General features: G+C 38.9%; 1 protein-coding gene across 2 annotated transcripts in view; it reads left to right on the top strand.

Annotated features, from left to right (window-relative positions):
• The window catches only part of GUCY1A2 (guanylate cyclase 1 soluble subunit alpha 2), a 325,417-nt gene that overhangs the window by 189,551 nt on the left and 110,967 nt on the right, over positions 1–24,899 (top strand). For both annotated transcript variants that reach the window (XM_082684207.1, XM_082684206.1), the window contains exon 6: positions 17,770–17,913. In XM_082684207.1, the coding sequence (XP_082540333.1) occupies positions 17,770–17,913 (144 nt within the window). The remainder of the gene's footprint in view (positions 1–17,769; positions 17,914–24,899) is intronic.

Here is a 24,899-nt window from a genome sequence, read left to right as displayed (position 1 = left end):
AATGGCTAAAATTAACGAGTCAGGAAACAACAGGTGTTGGCGAGGATGCAGAGAAAAGGGAACCTCCTCCACTGTTGGTGGGAATGCAAGCTGGTACAGCCACTATGGAAAACAGCATGGAGGCTCCTCAAAAAGTCAAAAATAGAACTACCGTACAACCCAGCAATTGCACTACTTGGTATTTACCCCAAAGATACAAATGTAGTGATCCGGAGGGTCATGTGCACCCAATGTTTATACCAGCAGTGTTCACAACAGCCAAACTATGGAAAGAACCTAGATGTCCAACAACAGATAAATAGGTAAAAAAGACATGGTATATATACACAATGGAATACTATGCAGCCATCAAAAGAAATGAAATCTTGCCATTTGCAACGATGTGGATGGAACTAAAGCATGTTATGCTGAGCAACATAAGTCAGTTAGAGAACGTCAATCACATGATCTCACTGATATGAGGAGTCTGAGAAACAAGACAGAGGATCATAGGGAGGAGAAAGAAAAATGAAACAAGACGAAACCAGAGAGGGAGACAAACCATAAGAGATTCTTAATCTCAGGCAACAAACTTAGAGTTGCTGGAGGGGAGGTGGGAGGGAAGGATAGGGTGGCTGGGTGATGGACATTGGGGAGGGTATGTGCTATGGCGAGCACTATGAATTGTGTAAGCCTGATGAATCCCAGACTTGTACGCCTGAAACAAATAATACATTGTGTGTTAATTTTTTAAAAATCCTGTTTTTTTGAGCCACCTAATCCTTTTTTAGAGTAGCCTGAGTGGAATAGGACACCAAGGAAACATCTATCAACTCTAAAAACAGCCTGAAAATGTACGATACAAGTCTCTAGCAAGTTTTCTTAGTATACTAAGCGCATGTTGCTATAATTTCCTATTTCTATAAGGGTAAATGCTACCCTGTGGAACAAGTGAAAAGATTTTTCACTAGCCTTTTATGGAGCTTCTGTTATTACAGAGTGTCTGTCTGTTGTGTATCAATAAACTCTAAAATAGTTAAGCTCTGAGCTCACCACCATGTTTGCCCTTGATACTGACACCTTGAGAGCATTGTGAGAACCTAGCTTTTACTTGGTATCCATTTTTGCAGTTAAAGCTTACCCCCAGTCAGTGAGTTACTCCAGTATGTTTATTTTAAAAATTACATTTTAGAAAATTTCAATTTTTTCTTTGTAAAAAATTATTGTCATTACATAATCATTCCTGTTACCTGAGGCCATTTAGCAAGCTTTTCTGGCAAGCTTTAGAATGTGACTATGTCAGTTATACTCCCATCGAAGTCTGTAATACCTAGGTATTAGAGTTTACTAAAAAATTAATCTTCTAGATAGGACAGCTGTCTGTCACTTACTTACCTGATTGGGTAGCCTCAGTGCAGTCGTAAATCTTTTTGAATTAGATTGTTTCTGTTACCTTCCTGACCAACACTCAGTTACTGTCTGTTATGCAGCAGAGATGTGGCACGTGATTCTCCCACTTCTACCACTGAAAACACAGTGATTTAAAAAACGAAAATTCCCGAAAGCAAAATGGAACTAAAAAAATGGAATTCCCACATACTAAATATAAACTGTGTTCCAAACACAGTGCTAAATGCCCTAATCGTGATGTCTTACGTATTTTCCAGAACACTGTAGCACTGGGGGTGCGTATGCCCCTTTTGAAGATGGGTTTCAGTGAGTGGCAGAGATGTTATTTGAATTTAGTTCTGATTCAGCTAAAAGTTTATATTGTAGAAAACAGTGGTTGAAATCATTCAGGTATCAGATAGTTCCATTCCTAATTAGATGCAGAAGTAGGATCAAAGATTGTTTCAGCTTTTATGTATGTGTATTTCATGAATTGGTGTCCTGCATCCCGGAACTGACAGTCACAAAACAAATTTCATACCTTTACAGTGAGAACGTTGGGTATGTCCCAGGATTGCTGAGAGAGCAAAAAGAACTAACAGCCAAAACCCTTTGTCATGAACATGAGGCTCTTGAGATAATAGCTGAAGGATGAGCTTGAAATTTTAAATTGCCATTTGAATTTTAGCCTAGAGTTAGGAATATAACTAGGTTTCCTTTTTCAAGGCATTCAACAAATCTGTACCATTTTTTATTATGCATTGGACTTCATAAAGACTCGGTCTATTTGGCTCTGGGAGGCTAAAGAGAATCTTTATGCTGATGTTAAAAAAAAATACTTTAAGCACACTAGAAAGGTATAAAAGGTATAAAATTATGAGAGTCAGTGTTTCCCAAAATGAAATAGATTGGCCAGAGCTGTATGCTCTGGTCACTGGAGTGATTCATACACAAACTATAGTCTTTGATGGGCCAGGCAGAAGGAAGTCTCAAAAGGTTACTTCATTCCATGGGATTCTGAGATTCTAAATATTCCATGTTAGAGTGGTACGTAGTTGGCCAGGAAAATGTTCCCAATGTGAAAATCAACCCTGCTGATTGTCTACGAATAGGTTATTCATATATGGCAAATCTGAAATGGTTTGGGTTTCTGTTTGTAAAGGTTTCTTAAGGTGGAAAAATGAGAATTTAAATTTGTTATCTTAAATTCAAGTATTTAATTATAAGAATTTGCATATTTTGATGCATTTTTCAAGCCTTGACGTTGTTCACAGGACTTTTGATAATCTAGAAAACTATAAGAAATCAGCTGAAGCAAAATTCTTATTGTACTGCTTATCCAGCTTTGTTCCAAATGTTGGAATGTATGAAAGCTGCCTGTTAAAATAATGCTGTTCTTAAAATACTCCAAAGCAGTATTTTTTAATTTCCTATTTTCCTTGGATACTTGAATTTTGGTATTGTATAGATTTCTTCTGTCATGGAGGGAAAACTTTTCCTTCTCCCTTTTTCCACTTAACCTTCATTACTCCTATCACTGCCTCATCGTAGGGCGTATGTCAGCCCTCCAAAGCATGAAGTTTCTTTGACTCTTCTAGGGAGGCCAGATGAGACTGTTGAATTTGCTTATGGTTGTGCAGTGACATTTAAGTGTAGGGGGAAGGGTACCGGATATCAAGCCTGAAAAGCTCATTTTAATTCTGTCTTTATCATTTAATTAAGTCACATCACGTACTTGTGCCTACCTTCTGCTTCTGCAAAGTGGGAACAGTAGTAGGGATCTAACATTTTTGTCACAATCAACACATAAATTGTGCTCAGCAGATTATTATTGTTAGGACTTTTTTCTATCCATGATTTGAAATATAACACTGTCTCTAGTTAATACCTTGTGAACTAATGAACAGTGCAAGCAGCTGACTCCATCCCCACTCAAATGAAAGAAGGTCAGGGCTAGAGAGTGTCCTAGGAAGTTTGCTGGGAAGGGAAGGAAGAGTAAGTCCATCTGGATTGCTCTGACAAAAATACCAAAGACCAGGTTGCTTGTAAACAATAGAATTTTATTCCTCTCAGTTCTGGAGGCTGAAATTTCCAAGATCAAGTGTCACCAAATTCAGCATCTAGTGAGAGCCCTCTCCCTGGTTTATCGGTGACTCTCTTCTTGCCTGTCCCCATTTAATAGAAGGAACAAGGATGCTCACCTTCTGTGGTTTCTCTTATAAGGATTCTAATCTTCATGCATGAGGGTAGAGCCCTCGCAAAGGTCTCGGATCACTTCCCCAAAGTCCTATATCCCATATCATTACACTGGGAATTAGGTTTCACGATAGGAATTTGGGGCAACACAAATATTCAGTCTACATTGATATTTGTTGAATGCCTACTGTGTGTCAGGTACCATGCTAAATTCTTTATATATGCTTATTGATTTGTTTTATCTTCAACAAATAATTATTGATCACCTACTGTGTTCTACATACTAAGCTAATAAGCCTCAGAGCATAGTGGTATGTAAGACAGGCATGGTCCAAATTCTTAGGTGCTTATGATTGAGCACTGAGATTAAACATTAAACAAATAATTACATAGACAGTTAATGATTAATTAAAATTATGGTTATCACTAGAAAGGTATAAAATTAGAACTTGTTTGAGGTCACAAAGATAATAGATAGGGGATTGAGCATTGCTCAGGCTTTTTCCATTCCTGAATGGTGTTTGGGGAGATCTGAAGAGTTCATGATCTTAAGGAGGTCCACAGCTTGACCAACTACTTTCACCCATTTATACCTTAAAGAAATGCTTCTTGAACACAGACCGTGTGTCAGGCATCACACGTCTTAGTGCAAAATGGACATGACCGCTTTCTCCATGAAGTTCACAGTGTAATGAGGAAGACTGATTAATCACTACTCAAAAAAATATGTAATTATAAACTACCATAAGAATGACTGAGAAAAAATTATGTGGTGTTATCACATAACCTATGGTAGAGACACCTATTTTAGTCTAGGAGTTCAGGAAGGCATCCTCAAGGAGAAGACATTTAAATAGAGATCTAAAGGATGAGAAGGAGATAACTGGGTAGGAAAAATGGTGGGAGTAGAGGATCCCATCCAGTAGGGTGAGGATGTGTAAAAGGTAAGTCAGAAAGGAACATGATGAAATTGGAACAACTAAAGGAAGATCACCATGGTCAAACTTCAGTAATGCAAGAGTAGCACAAGGTAAAGATAGAGAAGTAGATAGAAGCTAGAACCTATAGGTGTTTTAGGAATTTTGGTCTTAATCATCAGAACAAATGAAGTTATTGAAGGATTTTGAATAGAGGAGTGACACAAATAGATTTGCTTCATAAAAATCACCTCGAAAGTCATGTGGGGTATAGATCTCAGGTGGGGAGTTGGCAATAGCAGAACACAGGGGTATTTATACCATCATTCAAGTAAGAAATGGTGGTAGCATTTCCTGGGATGACAGGTGTGTATGCGAGGCTTGAGTCAATTTTGGAAACCTGAAGATCGTGGTTAATTTTGTCTGCTTAATGGAAATACTTCCATTATTCATGCAAATCACCTTATCACCTGAATATGTTCTTGATTTGGCATTATGTAACCTCAATCTGAGTTGATTGTTAACAATGACTTTGATTTTGAAAGGTAATTTATACATTATCGATATTGACTAGCTCTTGGTAGAGATGTTTATTTTTTTTTATTGTGTTATGTTAGTTACCATAAAATGCGTCATTAGTTTCTGATGGAGTGTTCCAAGATCCATTGTTTGATGCAGCCATAATTCTTTAAGCATCTACTGTGCTAGCACTCTGTTAGCCCCTGCAGGACTTAGAATGATAACCAGGATATTATCCTTCCTTCAAAAGTAAATGACCTAGTAATCTAGGCAGGGTGATCATAATGTACACACACAGATGACTGTGGTGTAAGATATGCTGAAGCCAAGTTTTACTGAGTTTCTACAAAAAGCAAAGATAACATTCTACTGAAGGATTTGAAGGATCAGAAAAGATACAGCATAAAAATGGACTTGGAAGCATGTGACACATTTGACTCCTGGAAGAGAAGTTATGGAAGGCTTGTTTTCGAAACTAAATCTAGCAGGATAAAAGATAATAATTCCACTGATAACTGAGGCTGTTAGGATTTATGGAGACCAGATTGTCTTCCTTTAAGAAACAAGTTTGTAATGACATATTTCCATTTGATTTGCTTATTGGGCTGCACTCTTCACTTTGTAAGAGAAGACTTAATTTTTATAGAGCAGTTTTAAGTTTACTGTACAATTGAGAGGAAGGTATAGAAATTTCCCATATACTCCCTGCCCCTGTAGCCTTACCCATTATCAGTATCACTCACCAGAATGGTACATTTTTACCAAGGATGAACTTGTATTGACACATCATAATAACCGTAAGTCCATGGTTTGCCTCACAGTTCTCCTTGTATTGCACATTCTGTGGGTTTGGGCAAATGTATAAGGACGTGTCTTCATCATTATAGTTTCATACAGAGTATCGTCACTGCCTTAAAAATCCTTTGCGTTCTGCCTAGTCATCCTCCCCTTATCTGTCCGTTACCATCTCTCACTGATCTTTTTTATTGTCTCTGTCCTGTTACCTTTTCCAGCGTGTCACGTAGTTGGGATCACACAGTATGTCGCCTTTTCAGATTGGTGTCTTTTACTTAGTAAGAGGCATTGAAGTCTCTGTATCTTACCATGGTTCAATCATTTCTTTTTAGTGCTGAACAGTATTCCGTTCCTGGATATTCTACTCTTTATTTTTTTAAATTTACCTACTGAAGGATATTTTGGTTGCTCCCAAGTTTTGGCAGTTATGGATAAAGCTTCTATAAACATCTGTGGGTAGGTTTTCATGTAGGCCTAGGTTTTCATTTCCTTCGGTAAACACCCAGAAGTGCAGTTGCTGGATCAGTCATATGGTGCCAGTCATACAGAATCTGCAGTTGTGTAAGAAACCATCAAAATGTCTTTCAAAGAGGGCGCCTGGGTGGCTCAGTGGGTTAAGTCGCTGCCTTCGGCTCAGGTCATGATCTCAGGGTCCTGGGATCGAGTCCCGCATCGGGCTCTCTGCTCAGCAGGCAGCCTGCTTTCTCCCCCCTCTCTCTCTCTGCCTGCCTCTCTGCCTACTTGTGATCTCTCTCTGTCAAATAAATAAATAAAATCTTTAAAAAAAAAAAAAATGTCTTTCAAAGAGGTTTTACCATTTTGCATTCTGAACAGCAACACGTGATCTCCTTTTGTTTCACGTCCTTGTCAGCATTTGGTGGTGTCAGTGTTCTGTCTATTCTAATAGGCATGTAGTACTGGCTTATTATTGTTTTAATTTGCATTTCTTTGATGACGTGTGATGTGATGTATCTTTTCATATTCTTATTTGCCATTTCTTCTTAGGTATGATCTTAGGTAAGATCTCAGTATCTTCTTTGGTGAGGTGTCTATTAAGGTGTTTGGCCCATTTTTTAATTAGCTCATTTGTTTTTTTGTTGTTGAGTTTTAAGAGTTTTATGAGTCCTTTATAGCATAAGTCTATTGAAAATATTTTCTGTCAGACTCTGGCTTGTCTTCTCATTTCTCTTGATACTATCTTTTATAGAGCAGAAGGCTTTAATTTTAATGAAGTGCAATTTCAGCTTATCATTTATTTCTTTCATAGATGATGTCTTTGGTATTGTATCTAAAAAGGCATCAGTCACCGTCCCCAAGGTCATCTAGGTTTTCTCCTATCTTCTAGGAGTTTTATAGCTTTCCAGTTTACATTTAGCTCTGTGGACCATTTTGAGTTAATTTTTTTGTGGACTGTGTAAGGTCTGTGTCTAGATTTACGTTTTGCATATGGATGTCCATTTGTTTCAGGATCATTTGTTGAGAGACTATATTTGGTCCATTGTGTTGCCCCTGCTCCTTTGCCAAAGATCTGTTGCCTATATTAATGGGCATCTACATCAATGTGTTTGTCTATTCCTTCAATGTTATTGTACCTTGATTATTATAGCTTTATTGTAAGTCCTGAAACTATTTATTGTTGTGACATCAACTCAACAATATTTAACATGTTATGTATTTATGAAAATATAGCAGACATTCAGTGCTCTCTAGGGACAGTGTTCTGTCAAATCAGAAATCCCTGGAAAATTTTTCTTGAAAATAATAGACTCAGTAATTATTTTATAAAAAGTGAATAGATGATTTCAAGTAGAACAGTAACTCAGTATAGACATGGTAGTGACAGATACAGAAAGTTTCCAAAGAACTTTGAGTTACTCATTTTGACTGGAGGACAGAGTCAATTAAAGTGGTAGTGGGGATGAAAGTGGAAAGTTGGGAGCCCTGTCACTGATGACCCTACAGGACAGACTACTGGACAGCAGAAAGAAATTTTCAGTTGCCCACATCTAACTTGAAGATTTAGAAAGAAATTTTGACTGGGTATTTCAATGTATTCTTCTTTGTTCATATGACTCAGTATTCGATAACTTTTATGGTAGATAACCTGGTGCCTGTCAACAGCATTTTCCACATGGTTGAGATTCCTGGGAAGAAAGTGGAGTTTACGTTGATGGATCTACTGAGTGTTTTATCAGGAAAAAACCTTTCTTTGATAGGCAGTCATTTGGAATCTATTTTCCCTCATTTGGGAGTAGTTCCCGGGCCAAATCACTGTTCTATTTATATCCATGACCTCCTTTCCGGTGCTGTATCGTCTGAGCACTGTAGAGACATTCTTTTAAAAAGTTGTATTTGGGTCAGAAAATCAACCAAAATGAATATAATTAGACAGATTTTTTTTTTTTTAAAGAGTGAGGGATTTTTTGAAGTGGTTTTATGAGTAAATTCTTAAAGTTGTTTCCATTTGAATTGCTAAATCTTTATACACAATTGACTTAGATGTATTTAAGTAAACTCAGCAAACTTTCTTTGGGTCATTGAGTACCTACTGTGCTAAACGACTCTTAACATTTTGTGTGTGTTGGCTAGGTGGAGGGTATGTCTGGGCTACAAGTTGTAGTTTAAAGTTCTGGTAGATAAGGAAATGTCTAGAGAAGTTTACTGCCCTATGGATAAGGTAGAAGACAGGGCAGGAGTATATGGGATGGCTGCGGTTCAAGAGTAGGAGTGCTTTTCTTTCCTTTCTTCTTTTCAAGAGCTGATTGGGTCTTGAAAAAAAGAGTATTATAGTGTTTTTTAGCTCACATAATCTACCAGAAGTCTTCAAACTTTGGAAATCATAAAATATACCTGAGAGCGTGTGAAAATGAAGATAGCTGGGTCTTATACCTGTATTTGATTTAGTAGATCTGGATGTGAGGCCTTGGGGATCTCACTTGAACCTTCCGGGTGATTTTTATGTAGGTGGTCTAGACTTCTCTATTTGGAAACTTGACAGTTCCAATCTATAAGTATAGAGATTAGACACAATTTAAAACATTCAATAAAACTCTTAAAGACCATCCTGCTAAAATGCTAGGGTTCAGGTGTAGAAAAAGTTAAGTAAGTATCTAGTAGGTGGAGGGTATAGACACACACACAAACATGCCCACATACACTATCATGGCATCATGCTAAAGAGGGAACTTGACCTATTGGCTGTGTGTATTGCAGTTACAGACCCAGAAGGAGGGGCGGGGGGAAAACCCCTTGAAATCAAGGGCTCCTTCTTGAGCTAGGCTTTGTCTAGTTTTCTGTGATGGGAGCATGCCCTAACATCTGTATACCCAGTGAGATAGAAATAGTTTTTCTTCTTCTCTTTGTGAGCCATCTTTCAAAATAATGAGCATATCCATGAGGTTTTCAAGGCTTCAAAAGAGTAAATAAACCTCGTTTCAACCTATCCTCTGAGTCAGGATCTCTGAAGATAATCAGGCTGTGACTTGAAAGCAGTCCTGGGGAAAACAGCAAGCCACTGATCGCAATGACAATGGACTTTAGGAGCGGATGACCTTTTATTTTCCTGAGAGTGTGCAAAGAGTCAGTGTCCGTGTATGGAGACTCCTGTCTGAAGTGCCAGTCTGGTTAATGACTCTGCCATATGAGTTCCTGTGTGACAAGGGGTAACATCGCTAGAAAGTTAGAAGTAGTATGAGGTCACTCAAATGACTCATCACACCTTAGTTCTTCTTGCCGTTGATGGCACAGGGACCAGTCCAGAGTGCTAACCTTTGCAGCATTAACTCATTAATACATCAAAATAATTTCCAGGATCTCAACCTTTAACGTCATAAAATAAGACCCGGTGGTGAAGGTGCTCATGTTGGATGACTAAAAGATTCTTTACAAAAACTGAAAAGGACAGCTGAATAATTTTGCTTTCTGGTAATCATATTGTATGGGAAAGAAATTAATATGTGGAGGTGGATTCCCAACATTGTGTCTAATTAAATTATGTTAAAGAGGTATAGGCTGCTGCTTGACACCGCCCCCCACCCACCCCATGGAAGATGGAGCCTCTTCTTGCTGAGTTGAAGTTACTGTCTAATCCCAGGAACTGAGACCAGTGGTGCCCCCTCCTTTAGAGCTGGGGTGGCAGGGGGGGGATAGCAGTACCCACTGCCCCATCCTGCCAGCATCACCCGTGAAGCGTCCGTTTTGTCCTGTACCTCTGGTACCGGTGAGCGACTACATTCAGGAGGGGCTCCCTACCACACCCTGGTACTACTGGGGGGAGTGCCTGCAGAGATCTGGTTCACGGGGTCCTAGAGGTCTCGGGTATGACTGACGTGTACACCTTCTTCATGGTGGCAGAAGCAAGTAGTGGATGGAAAGCTGAAGGAGAGACGGGAGTGCCAAAGAAGGAAAGAGTGAAGGAGAGCACCGAGGAGGAGAGAAGGGAGTGATGTTGGTGAGAAGGGAATAGAGGTGGTGAAGGAAAATGAAATAGGAGGTGCAGGGGGTGGCAAGGCCCCGGCCCCTGAATGTGTCTATTCAAGGACTCTCTTGAGTGTGAAGCGGGGACAGTGTGTGCCCAGGCTGACAGGGCCTTCCTCCGGCTGGAGCCCAGGTTGGGGTGAATACAGTGGCCCCTGGGTGAGGCCACAAGATTCGTCAACCCAAATTTTCCCGCGTTGTGGGACCCCACCTGTTGAACTACCCCCCACCTAACAGCCATGCTTAAGGGCCATAAAGCAGATTGGCTAAGGTTTAAACTGATTACCGATGAAAGAGTTCAGACATCTCAGGACAGGCTACAAGTTCAAGGTCTCTTTTGAACAAACTCTTAGTGCAGAAACAAGGTGATTGTTAAACAATACGATGAGGTCAGATCTTCTGGACAAATGTCATTTCCTTCCACTCTGAGCATAAGGTCAGGGCACCATGCTCACGGCCGTCTTCTGTAGGAGCAGGACACCACCTGTAGCTTCTTCCCCTTCTTCCCCTCAGACTGTCCCTGAATCTGGCAGAAGGGCTGTTGTTACCAAAGGGGAACTGTGGCCCAGTTCTTACAAAACTACCTACTGTGTGAAGGGAAATCAGACTACTTTCAGCAGGGAAGCCCATGGAGATACTCAAGCTATTTGGGTACTAGTGTGATTCACCTAGTTGTTCTTGTCGGACCTCTGTGTGACCAGTGGTGACATGTATGTGCTGTCCTGTCTGCATCATGGTGCCTCTGCTCCTTCGGTGCTCCCATCCACAAGAATGTAGCTTTTGTGGACATGGCCATCGTTCCGTCTAAGCCAAGGAAATGATGCTGAAGACAGCAGCACCTTCCTCTATACTGCTTGAACCTTTGTCTGATTTGGGGCCTTCCCACCTGCTGCTGCTGCTGCTGCTGCTGCTGCTTTTTCTTCTTTTTAAGATTTATTTATTTGAGAGAGAGAGAGAGAGAGCATGTGCTGGAGCTGGGGAGTGGTGGGCAGAGGGAGAGGGAGAAGCAAACTCCCCACTGAGCAGGGAGCCTGATGCGGGGCTCTATCCCAGGATCCTGAGATCGTGACCTGAGCCAAAGGCAGATGCCACCCAATGGAGCCACCCATCTGCTTCTAATGTAGGTACTTAGGAGCCATATTTAAAGAGGATCATTGTGTCTTCAAGAACCACAACCTCAAGACCAATGAAAAGCTAGGTTCACATTTAATGTCTGTGGCAAGTTGCTTATATTCCAGGGACTAATTCCATGGCCCTAAAACCTCTGGTTGACAACTACCACCTGAGTTTTAATCTTTGGCCAGCAGCCCCTTTCACCCACACTGCTGAGTATCTGGGAAAACTGGGACATAAAATCTGTGGAGAGCTGCCGAGCCCATGTGCGGTGGTAGACCTCAGTCTACCCAAGACCAAAGTTCTTCCTGATTTTTTGCTATTGATAAGTCTTCATGAAGGTCTGTTCCATGCTCTGCCTTTTCTCACCAGTGTTTTGGATAATCTCTGTCCAGATCACCAGCAACCCCATTGGTTTAAAGGTGATGGAGACCTTCAGAACCTCCTATGGATTCAGACTTCCTACCAACCACCAGAAAACTCTTTTGTCTAGCCCCTGTCCTTCAGGAGACATACCTGGGGACAGACAAGTGATTGGGCGGGCAGGTGTGGCTTCATGCTCTCAGCAAGGGTGAATGTGGTACCCTTTCTGGGAATCACATTTTCTTAGCCACATCCCATGAACCCCTGAAGAATGTGGCATGTTTCTTAGCCCCGTTACACCCATGTGACTGTGACTGGGTGACCAGGGGCTTGGGGAGATACCAGGAGAGAAAAGATGTTTCATCTGTAGACGTCGTCAGTCCGCCTGCACCTCATTTCAGCACCTCTCTTCTCGTCTCTGTCCCTCTCTCCTCCTTCCTCTCCTTCTCTTTCTGTTTTTAGTCACTTTAGGGACCAAAAGCAGAAGGCAAACAACTATACAGCAGACTTTCTCATGTGCTTCTCCTCTTGATGCTATCTAGAGGGGGAGAGGGAGGTTGTCCAGTAAGATAGGCTGCCAGAGCTCTCTGACCCTCTGTTCTTCTACCTCCTCCCCAAGCTTTCTTTTACAACTCCTATGGAGTTCAAAAGAAGACAGACCCAAGACTGTGGGATTGAAGCACCGAGGTGGGTGTGAGTCCCGGAGGGCAGGGATTATTCATTGCCTCGTTACATGTAGTGCTCTTCTAGGCTCATCCTATCCCAGTACCACAACACACACACACACACCCTGGCCTCCTCAATGTGCCCACATTTCCAAGAAACCTCAGATATTTCATGAACATTAGCCTGGAGAGGAGGGCAAAGAATGTAACAGAAGCAAGATTCTATTAGGAACTAAAATTCTTTTAAATGATTACTTTAAAATGAAGTAAAATAAATAAAAAGGATGAGTGCACAGCTCTAAGAAGTTTATGTACATCACCTTTATTTTTGGAATAATGTGAAGACTTTTTTACTATGAAGGTTTGAAAAGATGATAATCCCAGCTGGGTAAATTTTTTAGTATGATAAAACCAGCTATAATAATATGTGGGGCAACAGTTGTACGTAATATTTTTAGTACATAAACCTCTTCTGTGCTCAGAAAAGGATGCAGGGACTGTCCTTTCCATCTCGATGACTAAGTTAGCCATCTTGATTCTTCTCTAATGTCATTCGAGAACAGGTTGGAGATGTCAAAAATAACTGAGATGCATTATTTTAGATGGTGTCTGTTGTATGTAAGATCTTATTTAAAAAACACTGAGTCAATTGCAAAAGAATTGAGAACATCATCAACTTTTCAGATAGGTTTTTTGGTTTTGTCTTTTTAGTATGTTTCCAGTGTCCCCCTGTTTAACTGGCTTAACTCAAGGCAACAGCCCAGGAGCAAATGTAATGGCTGTCTAATGTTTTCACTTTTTCTGCTCCCTGGGAAGCAAAATCAGGTAATATTTTTTAAGGGAATCTGCTAAAATTTGCACATACACTTAATTCTGCTAAGCTTGCCCAGACCTGAATTGGATAAAGGGAGAGGACAGAACAGACCTTTTGTGGAAAGTTGCATTACTAAAGTGGTGGCATTTTTGTCAAGATTTTCAGGTTAAGGGACGCCTGGGTGGCTCAGTTGGTTAAGCAGCTGCCTTCGGCTCAGGTCATGATCCCAGTGTCCTGGGATCGAGTCCCACATCCGGCTCCTTGCTCCGCAGGGAGCCTGCTTCTCCCTCTGACTCTTCCTTCCACTCTGTCTGCCTGTGCTCGCTTCACTCACTCTCTCTCTGACAAATAAATAAATAAAATCTTTAAAAAAAAAAAAGATTTTCAGGTTAAGAAGCTGAATATATCTTTAAGGAAAGAGAAAATATCATATATTACCTGCCCTTCACGGACATCTGGATGTTTGAAAAATTTAAGCTATTTAAAGCTGTTACCTATTCTTTCGTGTGCTTACTAGTGCTGCTCGTCAAATATTTCTGGCTCGCGTCTAGGCACAAGGGTGGTTGACTTTTCCCATCCTCTTTATATTAAGCATGGCTGTGTGACTTGCTCTGGTGAATGAGTCTTGAGCAGCTCTGTATGTCACCCTTGGGAGAAAGCTGCATAGGCTAGCAAACAGTTTGTCAGCCCCTCTCTTTCCCTGCTGTGACAACCAGGTGGGGAGGTTCTGTGAGCCTTGTTCCTAGAGTTAAGAGACATGACACCATGTTTCTCGCCTGTCCTCTAAGCCTGTAACCCACACGAATTCATAGCATAAATCAAAAATAAGCTTTTGTTACTTTAAGGCATGCAGATTTGGAAGTGAGATTGTGACTGCAACATAATCTGGCCTAGCATGATGGAACCATCGTTTATAGTTTTTCTATGTGTTAGGTGTTCATTAGGAGTTGTACATCTTGATATAGGCCATTATTTTTTGACATTTGTTTCTTGCCTAGTTCTTGATCGTATTGTTTCTGAGAGTTAAATTGACTTCAGATATTTGGGAACTAAGTAGTGTAAAAGCTTGCATGATCACATATAGATTTTAATGTGAATTTGCTCTTTCGTATATACATTTAGCTTACACTTTATTAGATTCTGTGTCATATCCACTGGAAACCTATTGGTCCATCTCCTCCATAGTGTTACATTACACACTGCTGAAAGAGAAAGTGCTACATGTAACTCACCTGTTTTCTTATGGTACAAATTCTAGAAATACATATTTCATGGAAACTCAATAAACTTTTACTGAAATGATAATGAGGATGATAGTTGTTGAGGAAGATAGGATTTCAAGATGTGGTCATGCTTCAGAAACATGCATATTCACTGGGGCTATAAAGCAGTTTGTTTATACAAATCATTTATTGCCTATGTGTTCTGATACCTGAAAATCAGAAGTTAGTTTCAAAGCACATAGCTCACAGCATGTGGTATCTGTACACAATGGAATATTACTCAGCTATGAAAAAAGAACAAAATCTTGCCATTTGCAACAACTTGGATGGAACTAGAGGGTATTATGCTAAGCAAAGTAAGTCAGAGAAAGACAAATACCATATGATTTCACTCATATGTGGAGTTTAAGAAACAAAACAAGTGGGCCAAGGGGGAAAGAAAGGGACACACCAAGAAACAGACTCCTAGCTACAGAGAACACATTGCTGGTCACCAGAGGGAGGTGGGGGGGGTGGGGGGCACAGGTGATGGAGATGAAGGAGTGCCCCGTCATGATGGACACTGGGTGATATATGGAAGTGTTGAATCACTCCGTTATGCACCTGAAACAATATTACACTATACGTTACCTGGCATTTATATAAAAACATAAAAAAATCAGTGTATAGAAACACAAAAGGATGAGATAATTATGAGGATTAGAAGAAATTGTTGTTTCTAGGGGGACAATGGTAGGTTGACACATTTTAGAGATTATTTACTGGTTATCTTTCTCGGTGGGAATTCTTTGAGGGAAATATATTTCAGCCTTCAGAGTAAAACCTTTGCTGACTCAGAATGCATTGTTTTTCTTTTCTTACCCTATGATTTTATTTCCATTTTTTCTGGCACAAGAAGACAGGTCTTGAAGTGAAAATGTTGAAAATCATGATAGGTCTGAGGATATTGAAAAAAATTTTAATGTATATTTCCTTATAAGATTTTGGTGATCAGATGGCCTTTTTGGCATTCCTAGCTTAACTGTTCTCACCATATTTCCTAAATTAGCACCTACAGAACTTAATTCAGTGCATATTTTCATTCGACATGAAATCTAATTATGGCTATTAAATCTTTAATAACATATTTTGTAAGTTTTGGTATATTTATGATAGAAGCATCTCTAGTCATTCAGAGGCATTTTTTTTTTCCTGCACACATGTACATGGTGTTCATGAAATGAATGGTGACAATGAATACACAATTAGAATGACTTACTAAAATCATGGTAAACATGGTTGATTAATTTGTTCATTTGGTAGATGTTTACTAAATAGCTGTATTTTAGAAACCATGGTAAGCATTATGAATACAGAGATGAAAAATCATGGTCCCATTCTTAAAAAGCTGACATCACAGTTGTGGATACATCTTGATTATAAATGAAAGCCTGTAGTAAAAAGGTATGAAAAGTGCTGTTGAGGCAGAACAGAGGAAATGGTTAATTCTGCTAAAAACCAATGGAAGGACTCTGGAGGGTTCCATAGACCAAGTATTATTGGATTTGGACATTTACTAAAATATTTCATCACTTTGCTCTAATTAAAATATTAGAATTATGGAGGATTTTATCACCAGATACTTTTTTAAAAATTTGAGTATAGTTGACACACAGTGTTACATTAGTTTCAGGTGTTCAGCTGAGTGATTTGACGGGTTTATACATCGTGCTGTGCTGACCACAGTGTAGCTGCCCGTTGCATTGCTGTATTCCTCATGTTCTTTTAATTCCCTTCACTTACTCATTCCTTACTGGAGGCCTCTATCTCCCGCTCCTCTTCACCCATTTTACCAACCTCCCTTCCCCTTCCGCTCTGGCAACCAAAAGCTCTCTATATTTATAGTTCTGCTTCTGCTTTTTGTTTGTTTATTCATTTTTTTAAGATTCCACTTATGATTGGAATCATAAGGTATTTGTCTTTCTCTGACTTACTTTCACTTAGCATAAGACCCTCTAGGTCCGTCCGTGTTGCCTCAAATGGCACAATCCCATCTTTTCTATGGCTTGTAATATTCTAGGGTGTATATATCCTATGTTTTCCTTATCTTTTCACCTACTGATGGACACTTAGGTTGCCTTTATGTCTTGACTCTGTAAATAATGCTGCAGTAAACATTCATGTGCATATATTTTTTGAATTAGTATTTTCCTTTGCCTTCGGTAAATACCCAACAGTGGAACTATTGGATCATATGGGGTTTCTATCTTTGAGTGTTTGAGGATCCTTCATACTGTTTTCTGCAGTGGCTGCACCAATACACATTCCCATCAACAGTGCATGAGGGTTCCTCTTTCTCCACATCCTCATCAGCACTTGTTACTTCTTGTCTTTTTTATTTGGGCCGTTCTTACAGGTGTGAGGTGGTATCTCATTGTAGGTTCGATTTGGATTTCCCTGATGATGAGTGATGATGAGCATCTTTTCATGGGTGTGTTGACCGTCTATATGTTTTTTTAGGGGGGAAAGTGTTTCATGCAGTACTCTGCCCATTTTTATATCAGATTATTTGGGTTCTTTAGTGTTCGGTTGTGGGAGTTCTTTATATTTTTTGGATATTAACCCCTTATTAGTTATATCATTTGCAAAGTATCCAATAGTATACCACCATATACTTTGGATAATTAGAGTACTTTCCTCTGAAAATTAGTTGTGCCTAGTTTTTATACTGTGCTTTATGCTTTGGAAATTTGGGGATTTTACCCAGGGGTAAATACTTAATCTATTTAACAAAAGCAATGAATATTCAGAATGGATGCTGACAATAAAATTAGAATAGGGTCTGAAAAAACTCTGGTAGTGTCTGTTAAGTCTTTAATTATAAGATTATGTATGGGCTTCTGCACTTCAGCTTCTCATCTCTCAAACATAAGCAATATTGGAAGTTTGAAGGAAACAAGAGAGTGGCTTTGTACAAGGTCATTATTTGGAAATTGGTCCGGCAAAATACTGGCAGTTTTTTGTTTGTTTGTGTGTGGTGTGTGTGGTGTGTGTGTGTGTGTGTGTGTGTGTGTGTGTAGTATAATTGTTCTGTATTCCAGTTGTTCCCAATTTCAATGATCATCTATGGTGATAACGTTGATGAACAGCCCTAGAGTGATGACTGTGTTTGACGGTAGCTGTTTGCAAACTCTGCTGTGATTACACTCAGTTGTCTAATTGCTTAATTTATTGATGTTCTGCTGACATGTTTTCAGCAACATTTGTGATTGCACATAACTAATGATTTCTCTTCTGGCTCATTATCATATGTTTGCATTTGATTTGTCTGCTGGTTGCAGGTGGAAACAATAGGTGATGCCTACTGTGTTGCTGCAGGACTCCACCGGAAAAGCCTCTGTCACGCCAAGCCCATCGCTCTGATGGCCCTCAAGATGATGGAGCTTTCAGAAGAGGTGCTGACACCTGATGGAAGACCAATTCAGGTAACCCTCTCTGCAATTTGATTTGAGTAGTAACATACCTTTTACTGGGAGGGGCAAGACATCCCATTCTGAGTTCTACCTACGTAACTTACACATTAGACAAGTAGATTACTCAAAGATGAGGTTAACTAGAGATAACTCATAGATCCAGGGAAAGAACACAAGGAATGATATCAGAAATGGGAAAATGTATATGAAAGGCTCATCACCATGGAGAAAAGAAAGAGCTAAAGGACTAGACCAAGGAAACACTTGTCAGTGACCAACTCAACACTGCCAAGCAAGGATGGTAGTGAGAATCAGAATTGGAGAGATAACCCAAAAAAGCACAAAATGAAGAGGAAAGAAAATGGCAGATCTTATCTTTCAGGTAGTGTACAGGTGTTCCTCATGAAGCCTCTGCACTCAGGATTACTTCTGCATTTTTTTTTTTTTTTTAATGTGGCAGAGCTTGAAGGTTGGAGCCAGTAACTAAGAAAATTTAGAAGTGGTAGATAATTATCTCCAGGTACACTGGACTCCTTTTGGTACTGATGGCTTTCCACAACCTAAGATCTGCCTCAAAGAATGGATGAGGTCACCTGCCTATAGTCTTGCCAGGACCCCGTGGATCCCACCCAAGAGTATTATCACTGTGAACTCTTATAAACCAGAAATTGTGCATTTGGAGAAGTAACCATGAATGTAAGGTGGTCCTTTTATAATAGCTCATCAATCTTGAGTTAAAAATATAGACAAAAGAAAGCCTCAAAATGTGGTACGTTCCTGATTCTGGAGTTATGGCAAATTAGATATTCTGAGTGTCCCTTCTGACTAAAATTATTAAAGTGCTTTTAAAAATGTAAAGAAATATTTAACACTATTTAGCATGTTTAAACCTATTGATCATCTCACTGAACTATTGGGAAAGAAACATGCCAGTTACCTTATTACATGTGTGAACTGACAAAATCTAAGGGTGAATTTAGAGTAGCTGCTGTCATGAGCTTTGATAACAGGAAACTAAAACAGCACTTTTTTTCTGGAGGAAGTCAGCTTCGATCCCATCTTCAAAGAATTTCCACAGGTAAACACTCTGGGAAATGAATGGCTAATACTAAAAACAAAACAACCCCTTCACCACCACCCCCCAAAAAAACCCCAAACCCACACCTTCTCAAAAGAATTCAAAGTATTATGGTGAGACCGAGTGGGAACAACAGATAAGAAAAACAGTGAAGTGTTGTCAGATACCAAAATTTTCAGAGGAAATCAAAATGACAATGTTTGATATAATTAAAGAAAAAAAGAAGAAGCTTAATAATATGAGGCAGGAACTGTAGATTTGAAAAAGAACCAGAGGACTGCTAAGCCAGCAACATAATACTTCAGAAAGAAAATGGTCAGTGGTTGAGTTTAAAAGTAGACACAGCCAAAGGAAAAATTAGTACTCTGGAAGTGAGAACTGAAGAAATTACCCATAATTAGGTCCAGAGAGTTAAAAATGTAATATAGATAATGTAATACAGATAATATAGATAAAAATATATCTAATATAGATAAAAATGTAATGTAATAGATAAAATGTAATATAGGTAATATTGATAATAAAGATAATGTAAAATATAAAATATGTGGGAGGTATAGAGTACAGAGTGTAAAAATGAATATTCAGTTGGGCTTCCAAATGTAGGTACAGAGGGAATGCATAAAAGGGATTTTGTTTCTGGAACAATTAAAAGACATTAATCAGTTCTCAGACACAGTAATCCTAAAGGGATTCTACGAAGGTAAATCATAAGAATTAAAAACTAAACATATCTTGATACTGCCATACTGCATCAGAGAAAGGGGGAGTGACTAAATGACAAAGGTGACATTTTAACTAGGCAAAGGATAGGCTGTTCCAGGAAGGGTTGGGAAGAGCTGGTTATGCACATGGACAGAAGTATTAAAACTGGATCTCTACTTCATGAGTCTGTACATTAAGTAATCCCAGTTGGGTTAATTATGAAGGGCCATACTATTAAACAATAAATCTATAATTTGGAGTTTTTAACTTAGTGGAAGGAATAAATTTTTTCATAAACCACTCTAGTTAAAAGTTATTAAATTGTAAAGGAAAATATATGTAAGTCTTACTACACTAAAGTTAAAACCTTCCTGTTTATCAGATAACACCTTAAAAGGATAAAAATATGATCTCCCTGATATGAGGAAGTGGTGATGCAACATGGGGGCTTAAGTGGGTAGGAGAAGAATCAATGAAACAAGATGGGATTGGGAGGGAGACAAACCATAAGTGACTCTTAATCTCACAAAACAAACTGAGGGTTGCTGGGGGGAGGGGGGTTGGTGGAAAGGGGGTGGGGTTATGGACATTGGGGAGGGTATGTGCTTTGGTGAGTGCTGTGAAGTGTGTAAACCTGGTGATTCACAGACCTGTACCCCTGGGGATAAAAATATATGTTTATAAAAAATAAAAAAAATTAAAAAAAAAAGATAACCACAGACTAGGAGAATATTTTAAAAAGATTTTGTTTGTTTATTAGCACAAGTAGGAGGATGGGCAGAGGGTAAAGGTTCCTCGCTGAGCAGGGAGCCCATTGTGGGACTTGATCCCAGAATCTTGGGATCGTGATCTGAGCCAACTGAGTCATCCAGGCACCCCTAGGAGAATATTTTTGCAACATATTTAACCACTTAAAGTATCTTTGCTTAACCTCATGAGTAAGTGAAGTGATGCATACTGATGGCACCCTACTCCGGCTTTCCCACCTACTAGTTTGGTTCAGCTTTGAAGCCATGACCATGCAATTGTCAGCGAGGGTCTGGAGCAGCAGGAAATCATGTACAGCTGGTGGCAGTGTGAATGGTGCCGTGTCCGTGACATTTACTAGGGAAGTTTCATTTGTGCTTTGCCTACCACACAACAATCCCTTCCCTAGGTGTTTGCCTAGGGAAGTAGGAGGAGGTGTGGCAGAAGTCCTAAGAGTGTTCACAGCAGTACTTTGATAGGTGCCTCAAATGGAAATAAGTCAAATAACTGTCCAATAGAGTAGATTGACTGTGATATATCCATGCCATGGTATACCATACAGTTGGGAAAGTGACTACATGGATGGATGTCAGAACTTCCCAGTGAACAAAAGAAGCAAATCATAGAAGAATGCTATAGTATTTTTCCATTTAAGTAAGTTTCAGAACTGGGGGCATTGAAACAATATGTTATTTAGAAATATCCACATCAGTGGGAAGGTGTAAGGGATAAAAAAGTGAATGATTCATACAAATTCAAGGTGGTGCTTCCCTCCAAGGGAGAGGAAGAAGATTGGGGCAGGGTTCATTCGGGAGGGTGCAGGCAGGGGTTGAGGACAGAATGACTCCTTTTACCGCTGCTGTGTATACAATACATTTACGTTTGGTGATTTTTAAAATGCAGAAAGAGAGTTTTCTAACCATTCCTATCAGTAGTGAAAATAGGAAAGCATGGAGCATTGAAAAAATAGTTTCAGTCCCCTCAGGACGTAATTAACAAGTTATTCGAGTGTGTGCACGACACTTCTCCCATGGGCAGCGAAAACAAACAGGAAGGATACAGCCTCAGATATGCTGCCAGGTCCAAATATACACACTCCAAATTGAATTCCTATCAGTTCTTAAATCTTCAAGAATACTACCTGGGCAGTCTTGCCCAGGGTTGTTTTTCTACGTTGATTTTCTTTTATAGGAGATAGAAGGTTTGTATTGATTCAGCCCTGTCAAAGCAAAGTTAAATGACCATAGAGCAAATGGTGTTTCTCATGGGCTCATCCCTATTTTCATTTGCGGGATATAACATTACTCTGTCTTATGAATTAGATAGTCTTATTAAATCAGAAGGGGAAATGTCTATAAAGATTTAATAAGAATGCAGAGAGAGAGAGTGCAAAATCATAAAACCACCTTAATAATTTTAGCTTCATTACTAATTCATATTATTTGTGTGGTTTGGGATTGTTTTTGGCATATTAATTTGACTTTGAATTGGCTTCTAACTTGGTGCCATGGGAACATTTCTAGACTTATTGAAAGAATCTTTTATTAAAAATGCTTGGGCGTGCAGTAGGGTTGTTATGTGATCAGCTGACTGTTTACTTCCAGCTGTGTAAGTTTTAGGCTGTTTAAAATTTAAGCTCTTTGAGCTGCAAGAATTACTCAAAAGAAAACTTCCCCAAACCTCTCATATTTTGAAAAATAAATTGATAATGTTTACATGACTTTATAAACCTTCCAGGCACCCCTCATGACAGGAAATTAGGTACCTGAATTACCATTTATAATTACTCCCAAATGACTGGTAATGTCCTTGAATCACTAACTGTAAAATTGGGTTACTTAAAAATTTTTTTAAAGTGAAAAAAGAACATAATTTCATTTATTCACTTTGTGATACTCAAGCAAATTAGTCTTTATAAATAGTGAAACTCAGAGGCTAGTTATAGACCACAGGTCTATCTACAAAGCATACACAAACATGGTCTATTTATTTAACAAATCTGAAAGACCAGCCAAAGTGATTTTAATTAAGAGTCCTTTTAAAAATGATGATGAACATTTTTAATACTTTCTCAATACAGTGTTTATTCTATTGGCTGAATTTATAGAAGTGTCAGCATTATTCTTACTCCATTTTTTCCCTCCCTGGAGGAAATCTGATTTTCTTACATCTTCAAGAGTAGACACTTGACAAAAAGTAATACCAAATTTATATTCTTTCTCCTGTGAGCTAGCCATATTGTGATTTTACTAGAAAATTGTATGATTTCATGCTGTTCTTTAGCCTTGTGACCCTAATCTTACCAAAGTATTTTGAATAGTTTTTAAGGCAGAAAGACTAACTTTCATTAATAATTTAGCCACTATTTAATGACTATTACAAAATATTTATCACTGCCTACGCTTTATTCCTTGAAAATGAAAATGTTAATAGGGAAAGAGAAGCTGAACTGAGAATTGAGTAGGAAATGTGATTATATATATTTTGGGAAGACAAGTGGCATTTTCATGACTTAAGGCTTTTGAAGAAGATTGAGTTAGTGTGTCCGACTATCTGGGTTTTACTTTGGGACTTCAGTTTTTAAAAAATATTTTCATCGAATTTTATCATATAGGCACACAGATTCAAATTTGCTTCATCCATTTAGAGAACACGGTACATTTTATGTAATGAGGCAATTATACAGAGATGGTGAAAGAGACTTAAAAAAACAATGTATGAACATGTTGATGTGTTGTAATACTAATATGTTTAGCAATCTTAATTGCAGATTAGGGAAATGCTGTGAATCATTTCTAACTGCCTAGTCCAAAAGCAGGAATATTAACACACAATTTACATATACTTACAATTTGCATGTAATAAAGTAAATTGTACCTCCTTTAAGCTTCAACTTCGTCTTCTAATGAGCTTATAGGATTTCTTGAGATTATGAAATAATTCTCTAATTTTTAAATGCTTATTATTTATAAAGGAAGTCTGATATTGTTACTTTCATATTTCGAGGGATTTATTCTTTGCAGATATTGGCAGTATTAAATTAACCCCATGAGAATAGGGCCCAAGACTGTATTTAGAAAAAAAGAAAAACTATTGATAATTGTTTATGGATAAAATTGTAGTTCGTGCTTTTAACCTGAAGTATGTATACTTACTTGAAATGTTCTACCTCCAGAACTTAACCCTAAGGGGTCAGAAAGAACTAGTTAGGCATTATGTGAATTCACTGTTGGGACACGGAGCCTAACTATTCTCACATCCCACGTTTATGCAGTAGATACCTTTGAAATTACTTTTGATCTTTTAGGTAACGCAAATAGTTATAATTTTAGTAAATGACTGTTTTATTGCGGGAATAATGCACAAAATTACTATAGAAGTTTTTTATAGTACTTACAGTATAGTGATTTTACCAGCGAAATTTATGGCTAAATATATTTGCTAATCTGTTCCGTTCAGTGTATTTATTTGGTACTAGAAAGAGGTTTCTGTTTTGTGAAGAATGTGTTTATTCATTGAGAGTTTACCAGTAAATGAGGTGATAATAGAGTCTCCTCCGTCATGTGCTGCTGTTTAATTACTAGAACTCGAGTCTTTATCTTCTGCCCGGTCCTCTCACTAATACTCCCCTCAGCTGGTTATGAAACTTCTCCATTCAACCCATCCACTTCACACTTCACGTGACAGCAGTGTGCAGTTGTTTAAGTCCCCACTCATCTGACAAAAATTTTCATACTGTTTTTATTTATTTCCTTGACTCTGTCAGCTGCAGTTACCTTTAAATTCTTGGCTTGATAAATCTCTTCTCTAGAGTCTTGTGGTCCATTATATTATCTGTCCTTTCACTTAATTTTTGGCCATGTTACATCTCTTCTGTGCCTAAATTATTGGTATTTTTTGTTGGAGAGTTAGCAATTGTGTATAAAAATACTGTAGAAATAATTTCCCTCCTGTGGGGAAATTTTCTGTGTTATTCTGTTGTAAAGAGTTGTAGGAGCTCTAACAACAGGGATCAGATGATTTAATGCTTGGATGTATTTTCTGGGGCGGGGGGGCAGCTTACTGCAATTCACCTTCTGTTTCTGGTATCACCCTCCTACCTTTGGTGCTGGCTTTGAGGTCTCATCTCAGAGTATGGCGGGTTTACCAAGCCTTCTCCCTCTCAGTCCTCAGACTCTGGATCTGGTCTCCACGGTTCCGCAAGCCCTGCTGCAGTACCAAATGTCCTGCTCAGTTCCTTAACCCTTCTGAAATCAGAAGATGCCCACAGGAGACAATCACACTCTGATGTCGCACTCACTTCTCCTTGACGTTCATTCCCCTCCCTATCTTGATGTAAGATTCTTTCAGTGCCTTGTGAGCTGATCTGCCAAGGGGTGTTGAGATGATATAACTGCTCTTACTAGAAACAGATGTTCAAAGTCATGTACGTCTTGATCAGTTTTATTTTACTAATAACGATTCATCC

The sequence above is a fragment of the Mustela nivalis genome (genome assembly GCF_964662115.1).
Source record: "Mustela nivalis genome assembly, chromosome: 9".
NCBI classification, from domain to species: Eukaryota; Metazoa; Chordata; class Mammalia; order Carnivora; family Mustelidae; genus Mustela; species Mustela nivalis.
The sequence above is the reverse complement of the archived record's forward strand: the minus strand, read 5'-3'. Positions and strand labels throughout refer to the sequence as shown.